Genomic DNA, 20,963 nt, shown 5'->3' on the forward strand with positions numbered 1-20,963 from the left:
CTGGACTGTCAATTGTAACAAATATCCCACACTGATACAGGACATAAATAACACAGGAAACTGCATGCCGGGAAAGAGGGGGAATGTGAGAACTCGATTTTCCATCACTTTTCTGTAAAAGTGAACTGTGTTAAAGTTGTCTATTAATTTTTAAAGGAATTAACTTTCTTCTGAATGTTATTCAAATTATTTTTCTCTGACCTATACAGTTAGACTAGTAAGAAGAAAAAGAACCATCTGAAGAGTTCTCATTGTGGCACTGCTGGTTAAAAACCTGACTAGTGTCCATGAGGATGCAGGTTCGCTCCCTGGCCTCGTGCAGTGGGTTAAGGATCCAGCATTGCTGCGAGCTGTGGTGAAGTTTGGAGACTTGGCTCAGATCTGGTGTTGCTGTGGTGTAGGCTGGCAGCTGCAGCTCTGATTTAACCCCCAGCCCAGGATCTTCCATATGCTACAAGTGCAACCATCAAAAGAAAAAAAAAAAAAGCCACTTGAAAATTCTGAGGCTGTACCTAGTCATTGCCAAATAGTCATTGGTTTTCTTGAATTAAACATCCCCTCCCCCAAAAATACAGGAGTAGCACATGATTCGTGCAGAACAAAAAACAAGCAACATAAAGATGAATCAAAGAAAAATCAAAATTCCTCTAACACACCAGTCTCAATCATCAGAGGTAACTATAAGCTAATGGTTTATTGAGCACTGGAATTGTTCTTTTTTTTTTTTTTTTTAATCTTTTTTTGCTATTTCTTGGGCCGCTCCCGCAGCATATGGAGGTTCCCAGGCTAGGGGTCGAATCGGAGCTGTAGCCACCGGCCTACACCAGAGCCACAGTAATGCGGGATCCGAGCCATGTCTGTGACCTACACCACAGCTCACGGTAATGCTGGATCCTTAACCCACTGAGCAAGGGCAGGGACCGAACCTGCAACTTCACGGTTCCTAGTCGGATTCGTTAACTGCTGCGCCACGACGGGAACTCCTGGAATTGTTCTTAAAGCTTCTCTCCTCATCCTATTTATCCCATCCATCTTCCAAGTTCCATAAATGTAGTTTTTTAAATGTCTCTGGAACCCATCCCCTCCTACCAGCATCTCCTACCTGGACTTTTTTTTTTTTTTTTTTTTTTTGTCTTTTCTAGGGCCGCATCTGAGGCACATGGTGGTTCCCAGGCTAGGGGTCCAATCGGAGCTACAGCTGCCAGCTTTCACCACAGCCACAGCAACATGGGATCCGAGCCGCGTCTGCAACCTACACCACAGCTCACGGCAACACCGGATCCTTAACTCACTGAGCAAGGGCAGGGATCGAACCCGCAACCTCATGGTTCCTAGTTGGATGGGAACTCCTGGACTATTCTAATAGGCCATTAACTGCTCCCTCTGCCTTCAGTCTTGTCCCTTTTTTAATTGGTTTGTCACACCTTCATGCTAAAAGCAATGGTTTTTCCAAGACAAAGTTCTGATCAGGTCATGCTCACCTGCAGTCTTTTAGGGGCTTCCTGTCAGCAGCAGCATGAATGGCCTAAGTGACCCTTCCCAAGAGCAGCCCCCTTCCCTGCCCACTTATCACCTCCCACCTCCTAACACCTTCTGCACAACCACACCCAGCAGATGGCACCCCACGTTCAACCACCACTCTGTCCTCCAGCGTTTCCTCCACTGGCTCTTTCCCAGCGGGACCACCTGTTAAGACTCAGGTCATCCCAGGCACACCTTCTCTGGTCCTTAGGCAGCTGAGAACTTTCATTAAACTCTATACACCAGCTGAGTCAACTTAGCGGTCACTTTGTTACCCAACTGTCCCTCCTCCCAAAGCTTCCTGACAACAAAGGCAGTGCCTTACATATTTATAACTGCAGCTAGAACTCAGCATTCTGCCTGCCACAGAATTAGGACCTAATAAATGCCTGATGAATAAATGGCTAAACATGGAATTTCCCTTAGGGATCTACAGTAGTAATTAATGTCATCCCATGAGCCCCAAGTAAAGCCAACTGCCAATAAGAAGTGACCTCGAATTCTATTCCAACCTTTTTCCTTGTGTAAATGTTGTATTACCTTACTTGAAAACCCAGCTCTGAATATTACGCTTTCTCCTGCTTCATTTCTCCCATATGTTTTTCTCCTCTCCTGCCACAAAAAGCATATCTCAGCAGTGAGAGAGTTGCTAGAAGACCTGGGTCTTGGTGAAAATCTGTTCCCAGAGAAGCTGTGCTTGGCCTGGACATGGGTCAGCAAGAGCAGAGCACGAAACCCGGGACAGCAACTCAGGACAGCTGAGCGAGCAACAGACCCTCCAAAACCGACATATGACAAAAGCATTCAAGGAAATTGACTAATCACAAGCTGCCACCACAGAGCTGTTCACTGGTGGCAAATTAGAACTGCTTTAAAATCAAATAATATGACACTGAATTTATCCACTGAATTAAAGTAAACCAGCAAGTCATACCTAGTGAATGGTTCTTATTTATTGCAATGTCAAAATAACAAAGAATAAAAAATAAGGCTTGATTAGGGCAGGGAAGCATTATTTATCAACCGGGTTCTAATCCTGATTCATAAATTAAGCAGGTTTATGGGCAAGGGGTGTGTGTGTGAAAATACCACTATGAGAAAATTAATCTATATCTGTGACTCTTTAATCTGTAATCACAAAAAAGAGTAACTGGTAAGATAGGAGCAATGCGGCAGGCAGTGGATAAACTGAGTCCAAAGATCTACTCTCCCTGGTATTCACACCTTGGTGCAATCCTATACCCAGTGGGGCCTGGGTTTGTGGATTCCTTTCTAGCAAACAAAATACAGCAGAGGCCAGGGATGTCACTCCTGAGATTAGGTAACAAAAAGACTGGTTTGTGTCTTGTTTGCTGTCCCACACTTACTTTCTCTGTGAGCTGCCCTATGGAGAGGCCCAGGCAGCACAGACACGGGATGGGGTGGGGGGAAGGCTCAGGTCAATAGTCAACAAGTTGACTCATGAGAGACCCTGAGCCAGAGGCACCCAGTCACCACACCCATATCCCTGACCCACAGAAACTGTGGATGATGAACACTGTTTTAATGGGTGAGTTTGGTTTTGTCTTTTTGGCATTTCTTGGGCCGCTCCCTCAACACATGGACGTTCCCAGGCTAGGGATCGAATCGGAGCTGTAGCCACCGGCCTACACCACAGTCACAGCAATGCCAGAGCTGAGCCGTGTCTGCAACCTACACCACAGCTCACAGCAACGCTGGATCCCTAACCCACTGAGCAAGGCCAGGGATCGAACTCGCAACCTCATGGTTCCTAGTTGGATTCATTAACCACTGAGCCACAACGGGAACTCCTAACCGGTGAATTTTGAGGTAATTTGTTATGCAGCAATAGATAGCTACTACAGGCTAATTCCTCCATGTCTATCAGAGAAGATCTGAAATCCACCCTAACTTATTACTAACTAGGGTCCCAAAGCAACATCACGACAATTGCTTGGGTTTATTCACTGGATCAATAACATTTGCTTCTTGACCCTCCTTTGATACTAATAACTTTTTACTCTTCTGTGTAAGTTGTTAAGATCTCTTAGGGCTTATATTCAAATACTGATTGTATTATCAAATAAAAATGGGAGTTCCCGTTGTGGCTTGGTGGGTTAAGGACCTTGACGTTGTCTCTGAGGATGTGGGTTCAATCCCTGGCCTTGCTCAGCAGGTTAAGGATCTGGCGTTGCCACCAACTGAGGCGTAGGTTGCAGATGTGGCTCAGATCCTGCATTGCTGTGGCAGCTGCAGCTCCAATTCAGCCCTTAGCCTGGGAACTTCCATATATCGCAGATGCAGCCATTTAAAAAAAAAAAAAAAAAACTTCAAGTCTGATTGGGAGCCATTAGTGCTTAATACCTACACCAGGATACATCGAATGGGAAAATGAGAAGAGCCTGTACCTGCTTGGAGGTAAAACCTTCTCTTCTGTGTGGAAATCACGGTTCATCCCAATCTTCTCGCTCAGCTGGGAAACATCATTAACTTTATCTATCAGACCTGTGACAGAAAGAGCGGATGGTGTACACCTGAAACTAATACAACGTTCCAGGTCAGCTATACCTCAACTGAAAAATAAAGAACGTATGGTGGACCTCAGCGAACTCACACAAGTCTGCATTTCTATTTTATTCAGCGATCCGCTCTACTGAGTCGGCTCCAAACTTAGATTCATCAAACTGATCTTACACAAACTCATTCAACCCCTCCAGGAGTTCATGTTTTCTGAACTCCAGGCTCCATCTGTGACAGAGCCTCTCAGAGCAGCCCAGGTGGGGATAAGGGAGGAAAGAAGTTATAAAAAACAAAAGGCTTTGTTTGCATTTATTTGCCTATATTTGCCTTTATTTTTGCAAACCACAAGTTATTTCATTGCTGCTTTATTATTTTTACTTCTTACTCTTATTATTTGTGATTTGCAAAAATAAATGTTTCTCTCAGGGTAGTCTGATTCCACTTTCTTCTTCCTGCCTCTGACAGAAGTTAAATTCTCTACACAGGGTACTGAATGGCATCAACACCACTTGGTCTTTGAAAGCAGCAGTTTCCAGAATTTAGGATTTCACAAACTAGTAAATGTCCCCAAAGATTTTGAGCAGCTGACAACAACTTGCCGACTTTTGTCGTGTTAAGTATGGACAGTATGAAATAAGCAAATTAAAAGACAAAACATTACCAAAACCATCATTTCATAAAAGAAAAAGGATAGCTTAACCTCAAAAAAAAAAAAAAAAAAAAAAAAAAAAAAAAGCAGAAAGGGAATACAGTCCTTAAAATTGAGCCAATTTGGCTTTAGGAAAAACTCAATACAATATCTTTATTTCATTTCACTAAATATGGCTAAGAATTTGGTCACCAACTAGCATTAGCCTTTGGGAACCACTGTTCTAAGTTCTTAGTGCAGACCTAGCTGACAGCAGCCTCACGTAATAGGCATCCATGGTAGTTATAATGATTACCTGGTATATATTAATGCACACAATAAACCACATTCTCTCACCCTCTTTCAATGAAGCCTCATAATTTTTTCACAGAAAAGCATCTGGCTCCAAGATGTGGGGGGGGGGGATAAATGAACTAAGATTGGCCACGGGTTGATCATTGCTGAAGCTGAGTGAAATTATCGCAAAAAATGTTTTCATAAGAGAATGTCTTTGTTCTTAGAAGATACATGAAACATTTAAAGTCATGACTCTGTAACTTCAAGAAAGAAAAAACACATATATATAACATGAGAGGAAAAAATATGGCAGAAAGGTAACCATGTGGGCATTCATTGTATTATTTTCTTACTTTTCAACAGGTTTGAAGTTATAAGGGTAAAAGGTGATTGTAAAGTTTACTAAAAAGCCACCAACCGAGTCTCTGCTTGGTAAACATACAGGTGAGCAGAACCTCAGGTGCACAGGAAGTTCCCTTTATTTTCATAGACTCTCTGAAGTCTTCAGTTTCAACCAAAATGGCAGAGTTCAAATATGTAAACAGACTTACCGCTAATTCACTAACACAAAATCAGAACTAAGAGAAGATCTTCAAAGGGAGCTTCAGCTGCTTCTAGCAGCTTATTGAAGGACTGAGGGAAATACTATACACAGAAACACTTTCCAACTACAACAAATCAAAGCTCACAGCCTGCTCTGACAAGACTGCTGAGTTGCTTGAAAGCACCACAGCACTCTGAACCTCCCACAGCCGGAACATTCGGGAATTGGGAGGGCTCAAAGAGAAAACAGTAAAACAGTAAAATAAACTAGATTTTTAAAACCCAGACCCCAAGGACAAAGAAATTTTCAAGGTAATTTGGTAACTTAAACAATTTGAAATATATAAAATTTCAAAAAAATTTTAAGAGAATTTTGCTTATTCAGGTTAAGAGTTGTCTTACCTGTGGATTCACTTAAATAACCTCAAGAACCTAAGTTGTTCCCCCCCCCAAAAAAAATCACGTTCACCCCACCACATCAGGTTCATAACTACTGAATAGGTACCTATTTCAAATCAGGATTCCAAAGTACCCAATTTGCTGCTTTTCGTTAACCAGCAGCGACCCCTTGTGGCTACAAGAGAAAGAAATGCGATTGAACGTAATACGAGCAGGGTCTCCAGCTAATTTTTCCCATTTCAATCTTCAGGAATTTAACTCAGGCTGTTGCGTGGTGGCAGACCTTCCGACTGCTGACTGTTTAAACTATCTAGAGATTTTTACAGGAGAAAGGCAGGATGAATCCAGTGAGACTGTGCTCCAACATGAACATAAAAGAACATCAACCATAGTACAGAGCGAGAATAGAAGGCCAGAGCAGTATCACTAACACAGTCAACCACCTACGGAGAGAACACAGTGCTTGTTTGGGATCATTTCCGGGCTTTAAAATCTACCCCAAGTATCTGCCATGTTCCACCCACAAATTCAAAGTAAAAGAATACAAAGGTGAAGTTCCCGTCCTGGCGCAGCGGAAACGAATCCGACTAGGAACCATGAGGTTGCCCTTGGATCCCTGGCCTCACTTAGTGGGTTAAGAATCCCGCGTTGCGGTGAGCTGTGGTCTGTGGTGTATGTCACAGACGCAGCTCGGATCCCCTGCTGCTGTGGCCTAGGCCGGCAGCTGTAACTCCGATTTGACCCCTAGCCTGGGAACCTCCATTTGCCGAGGGTCGAATCCAACTAGTACCCATGAGGATGTGGGTTAAGGATCCCGCGCTGCGGTGAGCTGCTGGAGTAGGTTGCAGATGCGGCTGGGATCTGGCCTGGCTGTGGCTGGCAGCTCTGATTTGACCCCTGGCCTGGGAACTTCCATATGCTGTGGCCCTAAAAAACAACAAACAAACAAAAACAAAAGTGTCTCTGAGCTGACTCAGCCTCAAGTCTTGTCAGGTTTAAGCAATCACTTTTGGGCCACTTCTTTCTTCTGGTCAGTAGGAAGTCTGAAATTGGAGATAGTTGTGGGGGGCGGGGGGGGGGAGATAAGGAGAAGGGTAAACCAAGAGAGGTGGAGAGAGCAGTGAGGGGCCGCGGGCTCCTTCCCATCTGACGCCCACTACGGTGGCAGGGCTGCACCTACGGGAAGGGTGGTCCTTGGGGCTACTCCTGTCGTCCGGGGTCCGTCCTGAGGTTTCTGGCTTACAGGGCCCACTCTCTGCATTGCCAGGGTCCTTCAGGGGCACCTTTTCCTCCACGTCCGGCATCTTGCTGGTGGAATCTGGGTCGGGGAGAAATGGGACACTGTGGATGGTGGGGAAGGGGGCTCTCCAACTCCCGAGCTGGGTTCTGGGGCCCGACCTGGACCAACCAAGAGGAGGGTGGGCAGCTTCAGAGTTTCTCAAGGGACGCGTGGAGGAGGGAGGATGGGCAACCACAGGTCGAGCGCTGGCCCAGCAACCAGGAGACTGAGGCCAGAGGGGAAGCCTCCTCGCCCGAAATGCCCGTCCTAGGGCCGCCCAGCTCCGGCAGCAGGGGGAGCCCACGGCGATGCGGCTCCCGGCCTCTCACCTCCTACCCGGCGACCCGCAGACTCTCTGGAGCCCGCCGGCAGCTACGCACCCCGGGGCTCGGGCCGTACCACCGCGGCGGGGCGGCGGGGGGGCGGCGGCCGGGCGGGGCGGGGCGGAGGCGCGGTGGCCAGGGCGCCGACCCCGCGCGCACCCCCGCCGCTGCGCCGGGGCCGCTGGGTGGGAGAGTCCGGGATTTGAAGACAAACCTGCGCCGGGTCTCCGGGCAACGGGGCCGGGCACGTGCCGGCCCTTGCTGACCACCCAGTCCTCCAGCGCTCGAAGCCCCCTGCCCGCCCAGGGAACTGGTTACCCGGTCTTGGGGCCGTCCCTGCTTGGCATCTCCCGCTCCCTACAAAAGAGATCGCCTTAGAATTACTTAGGAAAGGAAGGAGCGTTAGGTTTTGTTTCTCTTCTGCCTGTTCCTAAACCAGAGAAACACAAAACCACGCCCAGGCGGGTTGTGAGAGGAGGACGCTGCTCCCATTCTGCAGGTGTGGCGACTGAGAACACAGGCCAGGTGCTGATCAGAGCAGGTGTGGGGAGGCAGTGGGGCCTCGTCCCATTGAATTCCTGGCCTGAGGTTCCTCCGTGACTCCAGATCCCTGAGCTCCAGGCCCTGGGTTACAGGCCCTTCTTGGTTCCTGGTCTATGCTTTTGCCCCTGGACTAATGTGAGGACCTGGAGTGACCCTCTCTCCTCCCCAATCCCTGCACTTTGGAGGGAAAAAATGAAAAGAAGTTTCCACTCCGCATTCTCTCATCCTTCTTTATTACTCTGATTTCTCACCACAAAAGCTTACTTAGAAAATAAATAAATAAAACAAAAGATGAAAGATTGCCTGTGAGAAACCACGTTCTCATTATAATCCTTGCCTTGTTAGTGTGGAATGTGGATTTTTCTTGCACAACTCCTGTATTTTGAAGGGGAAAATTGTGAACAAGTCCAAGAACATTTCTGCTTAAGAAAATCCACTCCACTCTGAGGTTCAGGCAGATATGAGGGGAACGGCCTCACAAAGTTACTGTTTAGCCAGGGACTATCTCAAACCAATACATACTAAACCTGTACGCTTCTTCCTCATCACCTTTTCCTGGTATTTTCCTCAGGGGTGTCAACTGTGAAGCAGGTTGGCCTATACCCCAAAGCCAGAAGGAGTCGGGCGGGGAGGAATATAACTTCAGCAAAGAGTTCTATGAAAATATGATTCTTTGTTATCACCTAGGGAGATATTTAGGCTGGGTTGTTGATTTCTCTTTTAAAAAAAATCCAGAATTCTGTTTGAACACTATTGTTTCTGGGGAAAGTTTCCAGAACAACACCAGTTTGTGTCCCCACAAAAATGGCATTGCCATAAAACTCCCTGGTGACACCTGAAATTACTCCACCAGTTCCTTCGTATACAGTATACAGCTGCTTTAAGCAGCCTCTTCTTACCCCAATGTTCTGAAAGGGACAGTGGGGAAAAAATCACAGTGTGGGGGCACATGGAGGGGACTGAGGCCAGAAGAGGGGGAGAGGATGAGGGAAGGAGGGAAAGAGTTTTCTCAGGGTCAGTGTGGGGACAGCATTTCATGATCTTATCTTTAGTAGTTATCACAACCAACTAGGCAAAAATTAAACGTTGAGGGGAATAGAAAGATGCTGTGAGAGATAAACTCTCCGTCCCTTTGGGGTCTTAGTTAATAATAACTGGTTTTTGTTTAATGATCTACAAAATGCTTTTACACTGCAAATCCATATGCTCGGCACACAACCCTGCCTTTCAGTAGGCAAGGCAGGTGTTAGACTGGACCATTTAATAGATGAGCAAAATGGGGGTCAGAGAGATTTCAGGGAATTTCCAAAAGTCACAGAGCAAGCAAGGTCTTGACTCTTCCTCATATGTATTTCTTTAATTCATAGCACCTCTTTAATTCACACCACCTCCGGCTGAGAAGCTGTATAAACAAGAAAATACAACCAACATTTAATGGTACAGTAAGTCCCAGAATGGAGTACACAGAAGAATTGCTACTGGAGGTCAGAGAAAGGGGGAGAGAGCTCCCAGATGTTTGGATCCGTTCAAACCCAGCTGTGAGCCAGACTGCTAAGCAAGACTGTGTAACTGATTTGGTCTTTAGAAATGGGTCTCTTGTTTGGTGTGGCTCCCCCTCAACCTCAGGACCCCTCTTTCAACTCTCCTAATGGGTGAAACTGGATTTTCCACATAAGTTCATTCTCGGGGGGGGGGTACCCCTCCTGAGTAACTTAACACCTTTGCCCTATTAAAGTGCACATATTTCAAAAGACCCACAAGGCAAGTATTTCTCCAGCAACTCAAGGACAGACCTCAAACCCTGTTTCCTTTCACATCGCAGTTTGCCCAAAGTTGTCCACCCCAGTGCTCCTTTTAAACTAAGATGTCATATGTTTGTTTTAAAACTGACGTCTCTTTGCTCTCATCATATCTTTGAGTAGAATTCTTGCTCCAGGAGGAAGGACTTGGTGTCCTTGTTGGTACATCTCTGTACCCCAAGAGTGTGCACACCCCAGGCTGAGAAGCAGTCTAAGGGAATTTCAGGCCTGCAGCTAGGATTTCCCTACTTCTCAGCCACTTCCCCACATGGGCATTTTAACCCAGACCCAACAGTATGATCTATTCTCATTGTTAAATACCATCCTGGGTATGCTACCCCCCAAAAGCAAATTATACTCAGGTCGATCCCAGCACAGAGACATTCTGAAAGAGGGGTGGAAATAGAGAAGGAGGTAGGAGAAACTCCCAGGTGGCTGGCTGTAAGAGGTAGAGAGCCACAGAATTTAAGAGGAATCCTGGGGAGTTCCCTGGTGGCTCAGTATGTTAAGGATCTGGCATTGCTACTGCTGTGGCTCTGGTTACAGCTGTGGCACAGGTGTGAACCCTGGCTAGGAATTTCTGCCTGCGGTGGATGAGGTCCCCCAAAAAGAGGAGTCTTGACTATGGATCTGCTAACAAAGATAAAATGGCACAAATGAACACCTCATTTTACAAAGAAGCATCTTAGGCTCAGTGAGGTTAAATGACTCAGCCAAGGTCACCACCCATTAACAGAACATTCAGGATTAGAACCCATATCGCAGTCTGTTTACTCCATAAGACATAGAGCTGAGCAAGAGTAAAAGCTAATACTGTAAATAAATATTTACATTTCCTAAAGAAAAATGTAAATGACAGGCCCCGGAATGGAAAAAGTAAGAGATGAAGTTAAATCGAGGCCAAGGCCGCAAGGAGAGTAGATAAACAGTCAGCTGCAGCGGCAGGGACCGTAAATACAGGTTGGGACATTTAAATGGAAACATTTGGACTCGTGTAAACTGGGACCGACTTCATTATAGCCTCCGTTATGGTACAGAACCACATGTCAAAACTATTTGCTTTACTCTTTCGACAAATGTGTTTTCTTCACAGAACCCAAGAGGAGAGTGAGAAGGCTTGGGGTAACCTGGGGCCAGGCTGGACGGCCCTGGAAGCTCAGAGGGAGGTGTGATGGACTCGGAAACCATCACAGATCTTTTTGGGGAAAGGTGCTGCGAGAGAAGGCAAAGACGATGCCGCTGCAGCCTGGACCACCTACGTGGCCTCGCGGCCGCTGCCTATGTGCAGGCCTTTGCACATGCGGGCCCTTCCCTCCAGGGCTCTTCTCAGACCTCTGATGGCCTCTCGGACTTCTTCTCCCTCTTCAGGTCTAGCTTACAAGGCCTAACCTCCTCTGAGAACCTCCCCTGGCCTGTCGCTAGTTGTCCCTCACACTGGGCACGTTTTCTTCGTGGACTCAGCGCCGTTTGCATTACACGTCTGTAGGCGTGATCAGCCTCGACTGAATGTCTAGCTCCACCAGGAGGCTGGAAGCTTCCGGAGAGAAAAAATATGCACTTCATTCACATTGTAGACGGCCTGTAGGCAACTGTCGAATGAACAAGTGGGCCCAAACGGGGGAGGCAGCAGTGTTGCAGGGAGGGCAGGCAGTGTTGGGGGACAGGCAGTGTGTCTCTGGGCCCAGTTTGGGTTACCACTGTCTTTCTGCTTTTTTCTTGCAGACCTGTTTCCTCTTTTTCTGTCTCTCCTCTGTCTTTGATTTCCTGTGAGTCTCTTAAACCAGTAAAGACACCATCTGAGAGAAAGGAGAGGATGTTTAGGGTCCTGTGACAACAGGGGTCCCCCTGAACCGGGAGGTGGCAGCAGGGGGCAGTGGCAGCAGGGGGCAGTGGCACCCTGGGAGTAACTTGCAGAGGCAGCAGTCTGGTGAGGGAGGGGCCCTCTCCCTCTCTCTCTTTCTCTAGCAAGAGCCAGGGTCAGCAGCAGCCCAAAGCCACAAAAACTGACTTTAAAAGTCCTCCTAAGAGCTGCATCTTTCGACTCCCCCCCAAACAATCGCGCCTTGTGCCCTAGGACACGGCGCGAGTTACACACTTAAAGCAGTTTCCACAGAACCGCATTCAGTTGGTTTTAAACTCTGGGGAAAGCTGGCAGCCTCTTTGTGGGTTTTTTTTTAAAAACTAGGTAGAGGGACAATTAAACCTTTATGGGCCCCAGAATGTACCTATGCAGACATAAATAAGGATCGGTCTTCATCAGCCGAGAGAATCCACTTTCTGGCAGCAGATATATTTTTCTGCCATCGCAGGACACAGTTGAGCTCACGTCTGAGGGTGCTTTATGATCAGGGCAGGTGACGGGGGTCGATGGGAGCAGACGTAGAGCTTTGACCCTAAGTTCTCAAAAGGGACACATGGCAGGCCTTGGGCTTAGCTGGTCTTAAGTAAATCACAAACTCCCAAAGTCTCCCCCTAGAGCCGCCAGGACCTTAGGCCAAGAACCCTCATCCTGCTTCCCACTTGTGTTACTTTGGGCCAAAACGGTCCATTTGTCAAAGAGTCCTGACTTCTTTATTTCCAGTCTTACAACACAATACAATGCATTCACATATTTACAGCGCAGTGTCCTTGAATGATCGGGGTGATTTTTTTTAATCTAATAATATCATTAAATGTACCACGGGGCCCTCTTCTTAAAGGAACCTTTGAGTAAGACTCTTTTGTTAAGCGAATCAGCCTTTTGTAAAGGCAAATCATCAGCTACCAAGTTGTTCTCCAAATCTGAGATTTTACATAAGAGATTTTCTTAAACCAGGGGCCCACTTTAGATGGGCCTTTTATTTTTCTGACTTGGACAAAGACAAGCCTTTCCTGAAGAGACGTTATTGGACAGGGATGAAGGAATCTCAAACACTTGAGAAATAAGTCAGTTTCGATCATTCCTGTCATCCACAATTCTCTAGAACCACCAGCCTAAACTAAAGTATAATGCTCTCCTGACAAAGAATCCAGCTGCAGATGCGAGGACCAGTCTATTTGAAGTCAGTTTCAAAAGAAAGGCAGAGAACAGGGTTTTTTGGAAAAGTTATTGTCGTTTTTATTGTGGTAGAATGCATAGCATAATATTTATCATTTTAACCATCTGTTGAGTGTACAATTGGGTGGCATCAAATAAATTAAATCCTCAATGTTGAGTAACCTTCACCATCATCTATACCCCAAAACTTTCATCATCCCCAGCAAAACCTCCGTACCCTTGAAACAGTAACTCGCTCTTCTCTCCTTCAACACCCCCTCCCTCAGCTCATGGTAACCTCTATTCTACTTTGTCTCTCTAGACAGAGAACAGCTTTTTTTCTTCTAATTTTTTAAAATTAAAGGGTAGTTGATTTACAATGTTCTGTCAATGTCTGCTGTATAGCAAAGTGACCCAGTCATACATATATATATACACATTCTTTTTTTTTTTTCTTGCACTTGAGGTCCTTTTGAGGTTAATTAAAAACAAATTATTATAGTTGATTTACAATGTTCTGTCAATGTCTGCTGTATGGCAAAGTGACCCATTATACATATATATATATACACTTTTTCTCATATTATCTTCTATCATGTTCTATCACAAGTGATTGGATATAGTTCCCTGCAAAGAACAGCTTTGCAGTCCAGTTTTATTTTGGGGCTTTTCCCTTCCCATGGCGCCACAGGGGAATGGGGACGTCGCGCCATCCTCCTTCCACCCTGTGGGCTCTTCCCAGCGTGGCCGCCCCCTCCCCATTCCTCCATTGACAGCATCTCTGCGATGAAGCCCAAGCTCATTGGAATGGTTTAAACTTGCAGAGGGGCTGCAGCCCCCCGAGGGAACAAAAGGAGGTCACTGGGTCTGAGTCTCTGTGACAAGCTCAGGAATGGCAAGAATTTTCTGACTTCAGAATCTGAGGAAGTAGAACATGATGAACTAGATGGCTGTTTGGGTGTCTGAAGCCTGCGTGAGCCTGTCTGTGGCCCATGTTCAGGGCCCTGCAGTGACACAGTTGGTATCAGAGAGCTGTCGGGGCTGAGAGAGATGGGAATTTGAGAAGGGACCCAGAGGGCTCCCTCGGACACCCTCAAATTCCCTGCTATAGCATTTCAGATGCTGAAAAACACTGGCTAAACCACCCATAACCCCTGCATAGTTGACGTCTCTTGTACCCATCTGTGGCCCACAGAGTCTCACTGAGAATGACTCAGATGCTTCAGTTTGGGTTTTACTTAGCTCGCGATGCTTGGAAAGTCTCAAAGGACCTAGTCTCCTCTGCCCATCCCCCTTCCCCAGGGCATAACTCACAATAACAGGAGACTTTGTTTCTGAAATCTGATTTTTTTTTTTTGGTCTTTTTTTTTTTTTCTATGTCTTAGGCCGTTCCCACGGCATATAGAGGTTCCCAGGCTAGGGGTCGAATCGGAGCTGTAGCCACCGGCCTACGCCAGAGCCACAGCAACGCTGGATCCGAGCCGCGTCTGCAACCTACACCACAGCTCACGGCAACGCCGGATCATTAACCCACTGAGCAAGGGCAGGGACCGAACCCACAACCTCATGGTTCCTAGTCGGATTCGTTAACCACTGCGCCACGACGGGAACTCCTGAAATCTGATTTTTAATTACTGCAAGAACTATATAGGGACCCCCAGCCTCACCTCCCCAAGCCTGGGACTGTGGGCCTGCCGGGGCTCCTGAAGTCAATGGGGTGAAGTGATCCCACGGCACAGAGAACAGGGAACTGCGGTCCAGTGGAAAGGGAATCCCCTCAAAAGCAGCAAGCCTGAGTTCCTTCTTCTGCCCATGTGCTGGTGGCCCTGGGTAAAGTCACTTCACAGCTCCCGCCTCATTTCTCTAAGCTGAGTGGAAGCGCCCGTTGCCCACAACTATGAGAATTAGTGAGAAGTGCAAGAGAAGCAAGGCATTCTGATTTCTGGAATGCTTGAAACAGGAAATAAAGTTTTTGTTTCCCATGGGTGCTGATATTAATGGAAATAATGGCTTCAGAGAGGTGGAGGAGGACTTTGGGGGGAAGGGGAGAGTGGATGGGTGTATTTTAGGACAGGTTGCGAATGAAGTTTTGGTTGGATCTCTGTGAAAAAATATTCAAAGACAGGTGGAAATAAGCAGCCAGAGTGAGGAGAGAGACTGAGACTTACTGATAACAAGAATGGTGTCAGGAGGAGTTTCTGCTGTGGCACAAAGGGATCAGTGGTGTCTCTGCAGCACCAGGACACAGTTTTGATCCTTGGCCCAGCACAGTGCATTAAAGGATGTGGCATTGCAGTAGCTGCAGCACAGGTAGCAACTGTGGCTTAGATCTGATCCCTGGCCCAGGAACTCCATATGCCACAGGGCAACCAAAAAGAAAAAATTAAAAATAAATTAAAAACAAGAATAAAAAAAAATGGTGTTAGGAGTTATGGTTGATAGATGGGGAAATAATAATAATAACCAGATAACACATATCAAGTGCTTACCATGTGGCAGGCCCTCGGGGAGCCCTACACATAGATATGTAGCTATCATTCCCACAACAACCCTAGAGCAAAGATGTTGTTTTCACACCCACTTTACAGAGGAGGAGACCTTAAGTATCCTGCCCAGGGTCACACTGTGAATAAGTAGTAAGACAGGGACTTGAACTTGGGGAATCAGACCTCAGAGCCCTGGACCAGTCTTTTTCTAGGGCCGCACCTGTGGCAAATGGAGGTTCCCAGGCAAGGGGTCTAATCAGAGCTGTAGCCACCGACCTACGCCAGAGCCACAGCAACGTGGGATCCGAGCTGCGTCTGAGACCTACACCCCAACTCACGGCAAGCTGGATCCTTAACCCATTGAGCGAGACCAGGGATCAAACCCAAAACTCATGGTTCCTAGTTGGATTCATTAACCACTGAGCCAAGACAGGAACTCCTGGACCAGTCTTTTTTTTGCCAGATCAAGAAAAGCAGTGCTGAAGGAGGACAGAACCTTGAAAGTACCTGGAAATGGTACTCCTATTCTTGATCAGCTGTGACCTAAAAGCAGATTCTGGGAAGATGAAGATGTGGGTCAGAAACAAACTGAGGACTACCCAGGTGTACCTAGTAGCACTGTCAATTAATTAAACTGGCTATGCACATGTAAGCAATTATCTTGAGTATTCACCACATGCCAGGCACCCTACTAAGCATAGATACATCACATATATTCTCATTTAGTCCCCTCACAAATCCTACAAAGGTGTAACAGTGCCGATTTTACAGGAAAGGAAACTGAGGCTACAAGAGTTAAGGTTCGTACCCAGCGAGTAACTCTCAGAGCTTACTCAAAGAAGCTGTGAACTCAAAGGAACTCAAAGCCAAGCTGTGTGCTTTCAGCGACAGCTCTAAAGTTGCCTCCTCCTCCTCCAAGCAATCTTACCTGACTGCCCCTCCACAATCATGCAGTGAAATCTCTGAACATTTCTGTTATGTTTTGTAGAATCCCTTGAATTCGCTTATAGTTGAAACCGGTATTGGAAGTCAGTGCTTCCAGAAGCTGCTAAAGAGTTATCAGATGCCTTGAACCAATGTTGAAATTTACTAAGTGAATATTCGAATTAGTACCACCCAACTAGAATAACAGGATACCTCTAATTTCTGGTCCTTGAGAAGGCACTCCCAGCTCCTTCCTACCGGACCCAGTTCCATGGAGAAGCCTGATTGGTCTAAGGGGAAACCCCACCTCCATTATGGTGATTGGTTCAAAGAGAGCACGTGACGCAAGTCAGGCAAATGAGGCACCAGGAGAGGTGTGCTAGAGGCATCAGGCCATGTTCTCCATCAGTCTATTTCATCATACTCCCCTCGAGGAGGGAGAGTCTCACTCCTGGATTTTGACTTTATCTTCCTAGGTAGGAGGCCAGGAACTGTCCCTGAAGACCACCAGCCTCACTGTGGAGAGAGTCTTGGGGAATCCCTGAAACCCTTGCCTAAGATTCCCAAGCATCCAGCCAATACATTCTTTATCAGTTAAGCCCTTTTGACTTGAGATGCTTGCAGCTCCCAGCTCCCACTGGAATTCAGGCAGCATGAACGCACAAACTATGTGTCTCTTTCACTGCTGTGTCCCAAGCCCTTACTATAGAATTAAGCACGGTAAGAGAACTCATGATATAGTTGAATGAGAGAGTGAGAGAGCATGAACCTTAATATCATAGACTCAGGGCTAGTATAGCTGGCAAACACCTTTGAAATATCAAATCCAAGTCTTCTCCCGTTTTTACTCTATAGTGAGAGAAGCCAGAGTTGCTTTATTGAAAAGGTTGTTATCCCTCTCATTAGGGCCGACACCCTCTAGTGCCCACAGCAAGGATCTTCAGTCTCTGTAAGGCAAGCATCCCAGAGGGGCTTTGATGCCACGCCCAAAGCCAAGTTCAAGTTGGAGAACTAGACACCAGGAAGGGCAAGCCTCCAGGCTACTAAAACGTCATCATCCTTTGATGACAGAAATGAGGACTCAGTTAATAATAATGTTTATATTAAGAATTTAAGTACAGGGCTTCCCATTGTGGTGCAAAGGGGATCAGTGACATATCTGGAGCCCTGGGACACAGGTTTGATCCTGCCCCCGCAGAGTGGATTAAGGATCCACCATTATAGCTGTCCAGCTACAGTGTAGGTCAAAACTGCCTGCTGAGATCTGATCCCTGGCCGGGGAAGTCCAAATGCCAAGGGGGCAGGGGGTCCAAAAAAGAAAAAAAAAAAAATTTAAGTGCAAAATATCTTTGAGGAGTTCCCCTTGTGGCTCAGCAGTAACAACCCAATTAGTATCCATGAGGACGCATGGAGCTCACGTCTTGGCTCAGTGGTTAACGAACCCAACTAGCATCCATGAGGATGAGGATCCCTGGCCTTGCTCAGTGGGTTAAGGGTCCAGCGTTGCCTTAAGCTGTGATGTAGGTCGCAGACGCTGCTCGGATTCTGCATTGCTGTGGCTCTGGTGTAGGCTGGCGGCTGCAACCCCTAGCCTGGGAACCTCCTTATGCCGCAGGTGTGGCCCTAGAAAAACGAAAAAAAAGATCCATGAGGATGTGGGTTCCATCCCTGGCCCCACTCAGTGAGTTAGGGATCTAGCACTGTGGTGAGCTAGGGTGTAGGTTGCAGAGGGGGCTCGGATCTGGTGTTGCTGTGGCTGTGGTGTAGGCCCGGCAGCAGCAGCTCCAATTCAACTCCAGCCTAGGAACTTCCATAGGCCTGGGGTACGGCCCCCCCAAAAAAAACCTTTGAATGTAATAGTTGGTTAATGTTTTAATATTGGCTGTTTCTCCTGAACAGATGAAAGGAACTATATGTTTATAGCTCTATGGGCCTTTCACATGAAGCACTTCATCTGCACCCGTGTGTGGATATAGGGCTGAAACTACCCAGGTTCCTTTGCTGAGGACAAAATTGCAAAATGAAAGCCATAAAGCATTGGTAGATTTCATAACTCCCTTACATCGCATTCAAGAATTCTTGTCTATGCTTTTTACATATTTTGTTATTTTGTTTCTTTTAAAATCAACTTTATTGATATTTAATTTCCATGAATAAAAGTCACCAGTTTTAAGCATATATTTTGATGCGTTTTGACAAATATATATACCAGGTAACCACCACCACAAACAGAATACATCTCTCACACCCAAAATTTCCTTGTGCCATCTGCAGTTAATACCTATTTCCTTGTCCTAAGCCCTGCCACCAAGTTCTGCTTTTTGTCACTATAGATTAGTTTGCCTCTTTTCAAACTTCGTATAAATGGAGTTATACAATATATAGTTGTATTAGTCATCTAGGGCTGCCATAAAATACCACAGACTAGGAGACTTAAACAACAGGAATTCTTTTCTTTTCTTCTTTTTTTTGGGGGGGGGCAGGGGGTGCCTGAGGCATGTGGAAGTTCCAGGGCCAGGGATGATCCCCAGTCACAGCTGTAACCTGAGCCACAGCAGTGACAATTCCAAGTCCTTAATCACTAGGCAACCAGGGAACTCCACAATAGAAATTATTTTCTCACAGTTCTAGAGGCGGCAAGACCAAGATCAAGGTGTCTGGTTTGGTTTCTCCTAAGCCCTCTTGCTTTGACATGCAGATAACTTTTTTTTTTTTTTTTTTGTCTTTTTAGGGCTGCACCCACAGTATATGGAAGTTGCCAGGCTAGGGGTTGAACTGGAGCTGCAGCTGCCGGCCTATACCACAGCCACAGCAATGTGGGATCCGAGCTGTGTCTGCAACCTACACACAACGACCTCACAGCAACACAGGATCCTTAACCCATTGAGTGAGGCCAGAGATAGAACCCTCGTCTCCTCATAGATACTAGTCAGGTTCGTTACAGTTGAGCCACAGTGGGAACTCCTGACCTGCTTCTCTCTGTATCCCCCACAGGGCCTTTCTCTGTGTGGGCATATCCCTGGTGTCTCTCTCTCTCTCTCTTTTTTTTAAATAAGGACACCAGCCCTATTGGATTAGGGCCCCACCACCCCTATGATCATATAACCTTAATTACCTCTTTAAGGGTCCTGCCTCCAAATAAAATCACATTGGTTAGGGCTTCAACATATGAATCTGGGGACACAACAGTCCATAACAGTAGTCTTTTCTGTCTGACTTCTTTGGGTAAGCATAAGGCTAGTATGATTAATCCATTTTTGCGGCATTTATCAGTAGTTTTTTTTTTCCTTTTTATTGCAGAGTATTGGTCTGTTCTATGAATATACCAGTTTGTTTATCCATTTATCTATTGATGAATATTTGCGTTATTTCTAGCTTTTGACTTTATGAACAAAGCTTCTATAAATATTCTAGTATGTCTTTTTGTGGATGTTTTTATTTCTCTTGGGTAAATACCTAGGTGTGGAATTGATGGATTATATGGTAAATATGTTTAATTTTATAAGAAATTGCCAATCATTTCTCCAAAGTAACTGTCTCATTTTATATTTCCACCAGCAGTGTACAAAAGTTTAAATTTTTCCGCATACTTAGCAACATTTGGTATTGTCATCTTTTTTCTTTTTAAGAGATTCTGGTAATGGTGTAGTGGTTTCTCACTGTGTTCTTAATTTGTATCTCCTTGATGGCTAATAATGGTGAGCATCTTTTCTTGTGCTTATTTATCATCCAGATGCTTCCTTTGGTAAAGAGTCTGTTCAAATATCTTGTCTTGAATTATTTTCCTATTTTTAAAAAATTTTATTGGCATGTAGTTGACTTACAATGATGTATTAATTTCAGGTGTACAGCTAAGTTCATCAATTTTGTCTGTTTATCTGTCTATCTAATCTCTCTCTCTCTCTGTGTCTCTCTCTATATATATGTATTCTTTTTTCCCATGAGGGTATTACAGAATATTGAGTAGATTTCCCTGTGTTATACAGCAGGTCTTTGCCTGTTATCTGTTCTATACATAGTAGAATGTATATTCCAGTCCCATCCCCCTAATTTATCCCCCCGCCCCCGCCTGCCACGTTTTCCCTTTGGCAACCATAAGTTTGATTTTGAAATCTGTAAGTTTGTTTCTATTCCATAAATAAGGGTTTTTTTTTTTGTATTTTTAGGGCCGAATGTGTGGCATATTGAAGTTGCCAGGCTTGGGGTTGAATAGAGCTGTCACTGCCAGGATCCCAGCCGTGTCTGCAACCTACACCACAGCTTACAGCAATGCCGGATCCTTAACGCACTGAGCAAGGCGAGGGATCAAACTCGCATCCTCACAAGTACTATTCAGATTTGTTTCCCCTGAGCCACGATGAGAACTCCTATAAATAAGTTCTTTTGTATCATTTTTATTAGATTCCACATATATGATATTTATCTTTCTCTGACTTACTTAGTATGATAATCTGTAGGTCCAACCATGTTACTGCTCTTATTGTTGAGTTGTAAGAGTTCTTTACATATTCCAAGTACAACCTTTTTTTTTTGGCTATGCTGTGTATTGGCTTAATGTGGGATCCTGGGGGCCTCAGCTCAGCAGTGAAAGCACCAAGTCCTAAAGTGCCTAGACCACCAGGTTATTATGCTTTAATAACCAATTAAAGCATATAACTCTTTAATTGGTTATATGCTTTGCAAAT

The 20,963-nt window shown here is 45.7% G+C and overlaps 1 protein-coding gene across 11 annotated transcripts in view; it reads right to left on the reverse strand.

The window, feature by feature from the left end:
- The window catches only part of TCP11 (t-complex 11), a 153,623-nt gene that overhangs the window by 18,666 nt on the left and 113,994 nt on the right, over positions 1 to 20,963 (reverse strand). For 7 of the 11 annotated variants that reach the window (XM_021098623.1, XM_021098622.1, XM_021098624.1 and 4 more), the window contains 2 exons: positions 7,089 to 7,226; positions 3,930 to 4,026 (listed from right to left, as the gene is read on the reverse strand). In XM_021098623.1, coding sequence (XP_020954282.1) covers positions 3,930 to 4,026; positions 7,089 to 7,212 — 221 coding nt within the window. In that variant the 5' untranslated portion in view covers positions 7,213 to 7,226. The other 4 variants (XM_021098627.1, XM_013977800.2, XM_021098628.1 and 1 more) reach the window with 4 other exon arrangements.

Source organism: Sus scrofa, chromosome 7, assembly GCF_000003025.6.
Source record: "Sus scrofa isolate TJ Tabasco breed Duroc chromosome 7, Sscrofa11.1, whole genome shotgun sequence".
NCBI classification, from domain to species: domain Eukaryota; kingdom Metazoa; phylum Chordata; class Mammalia; order Artiodactyla; family Suidae; genus Sus; species Sus scrofa.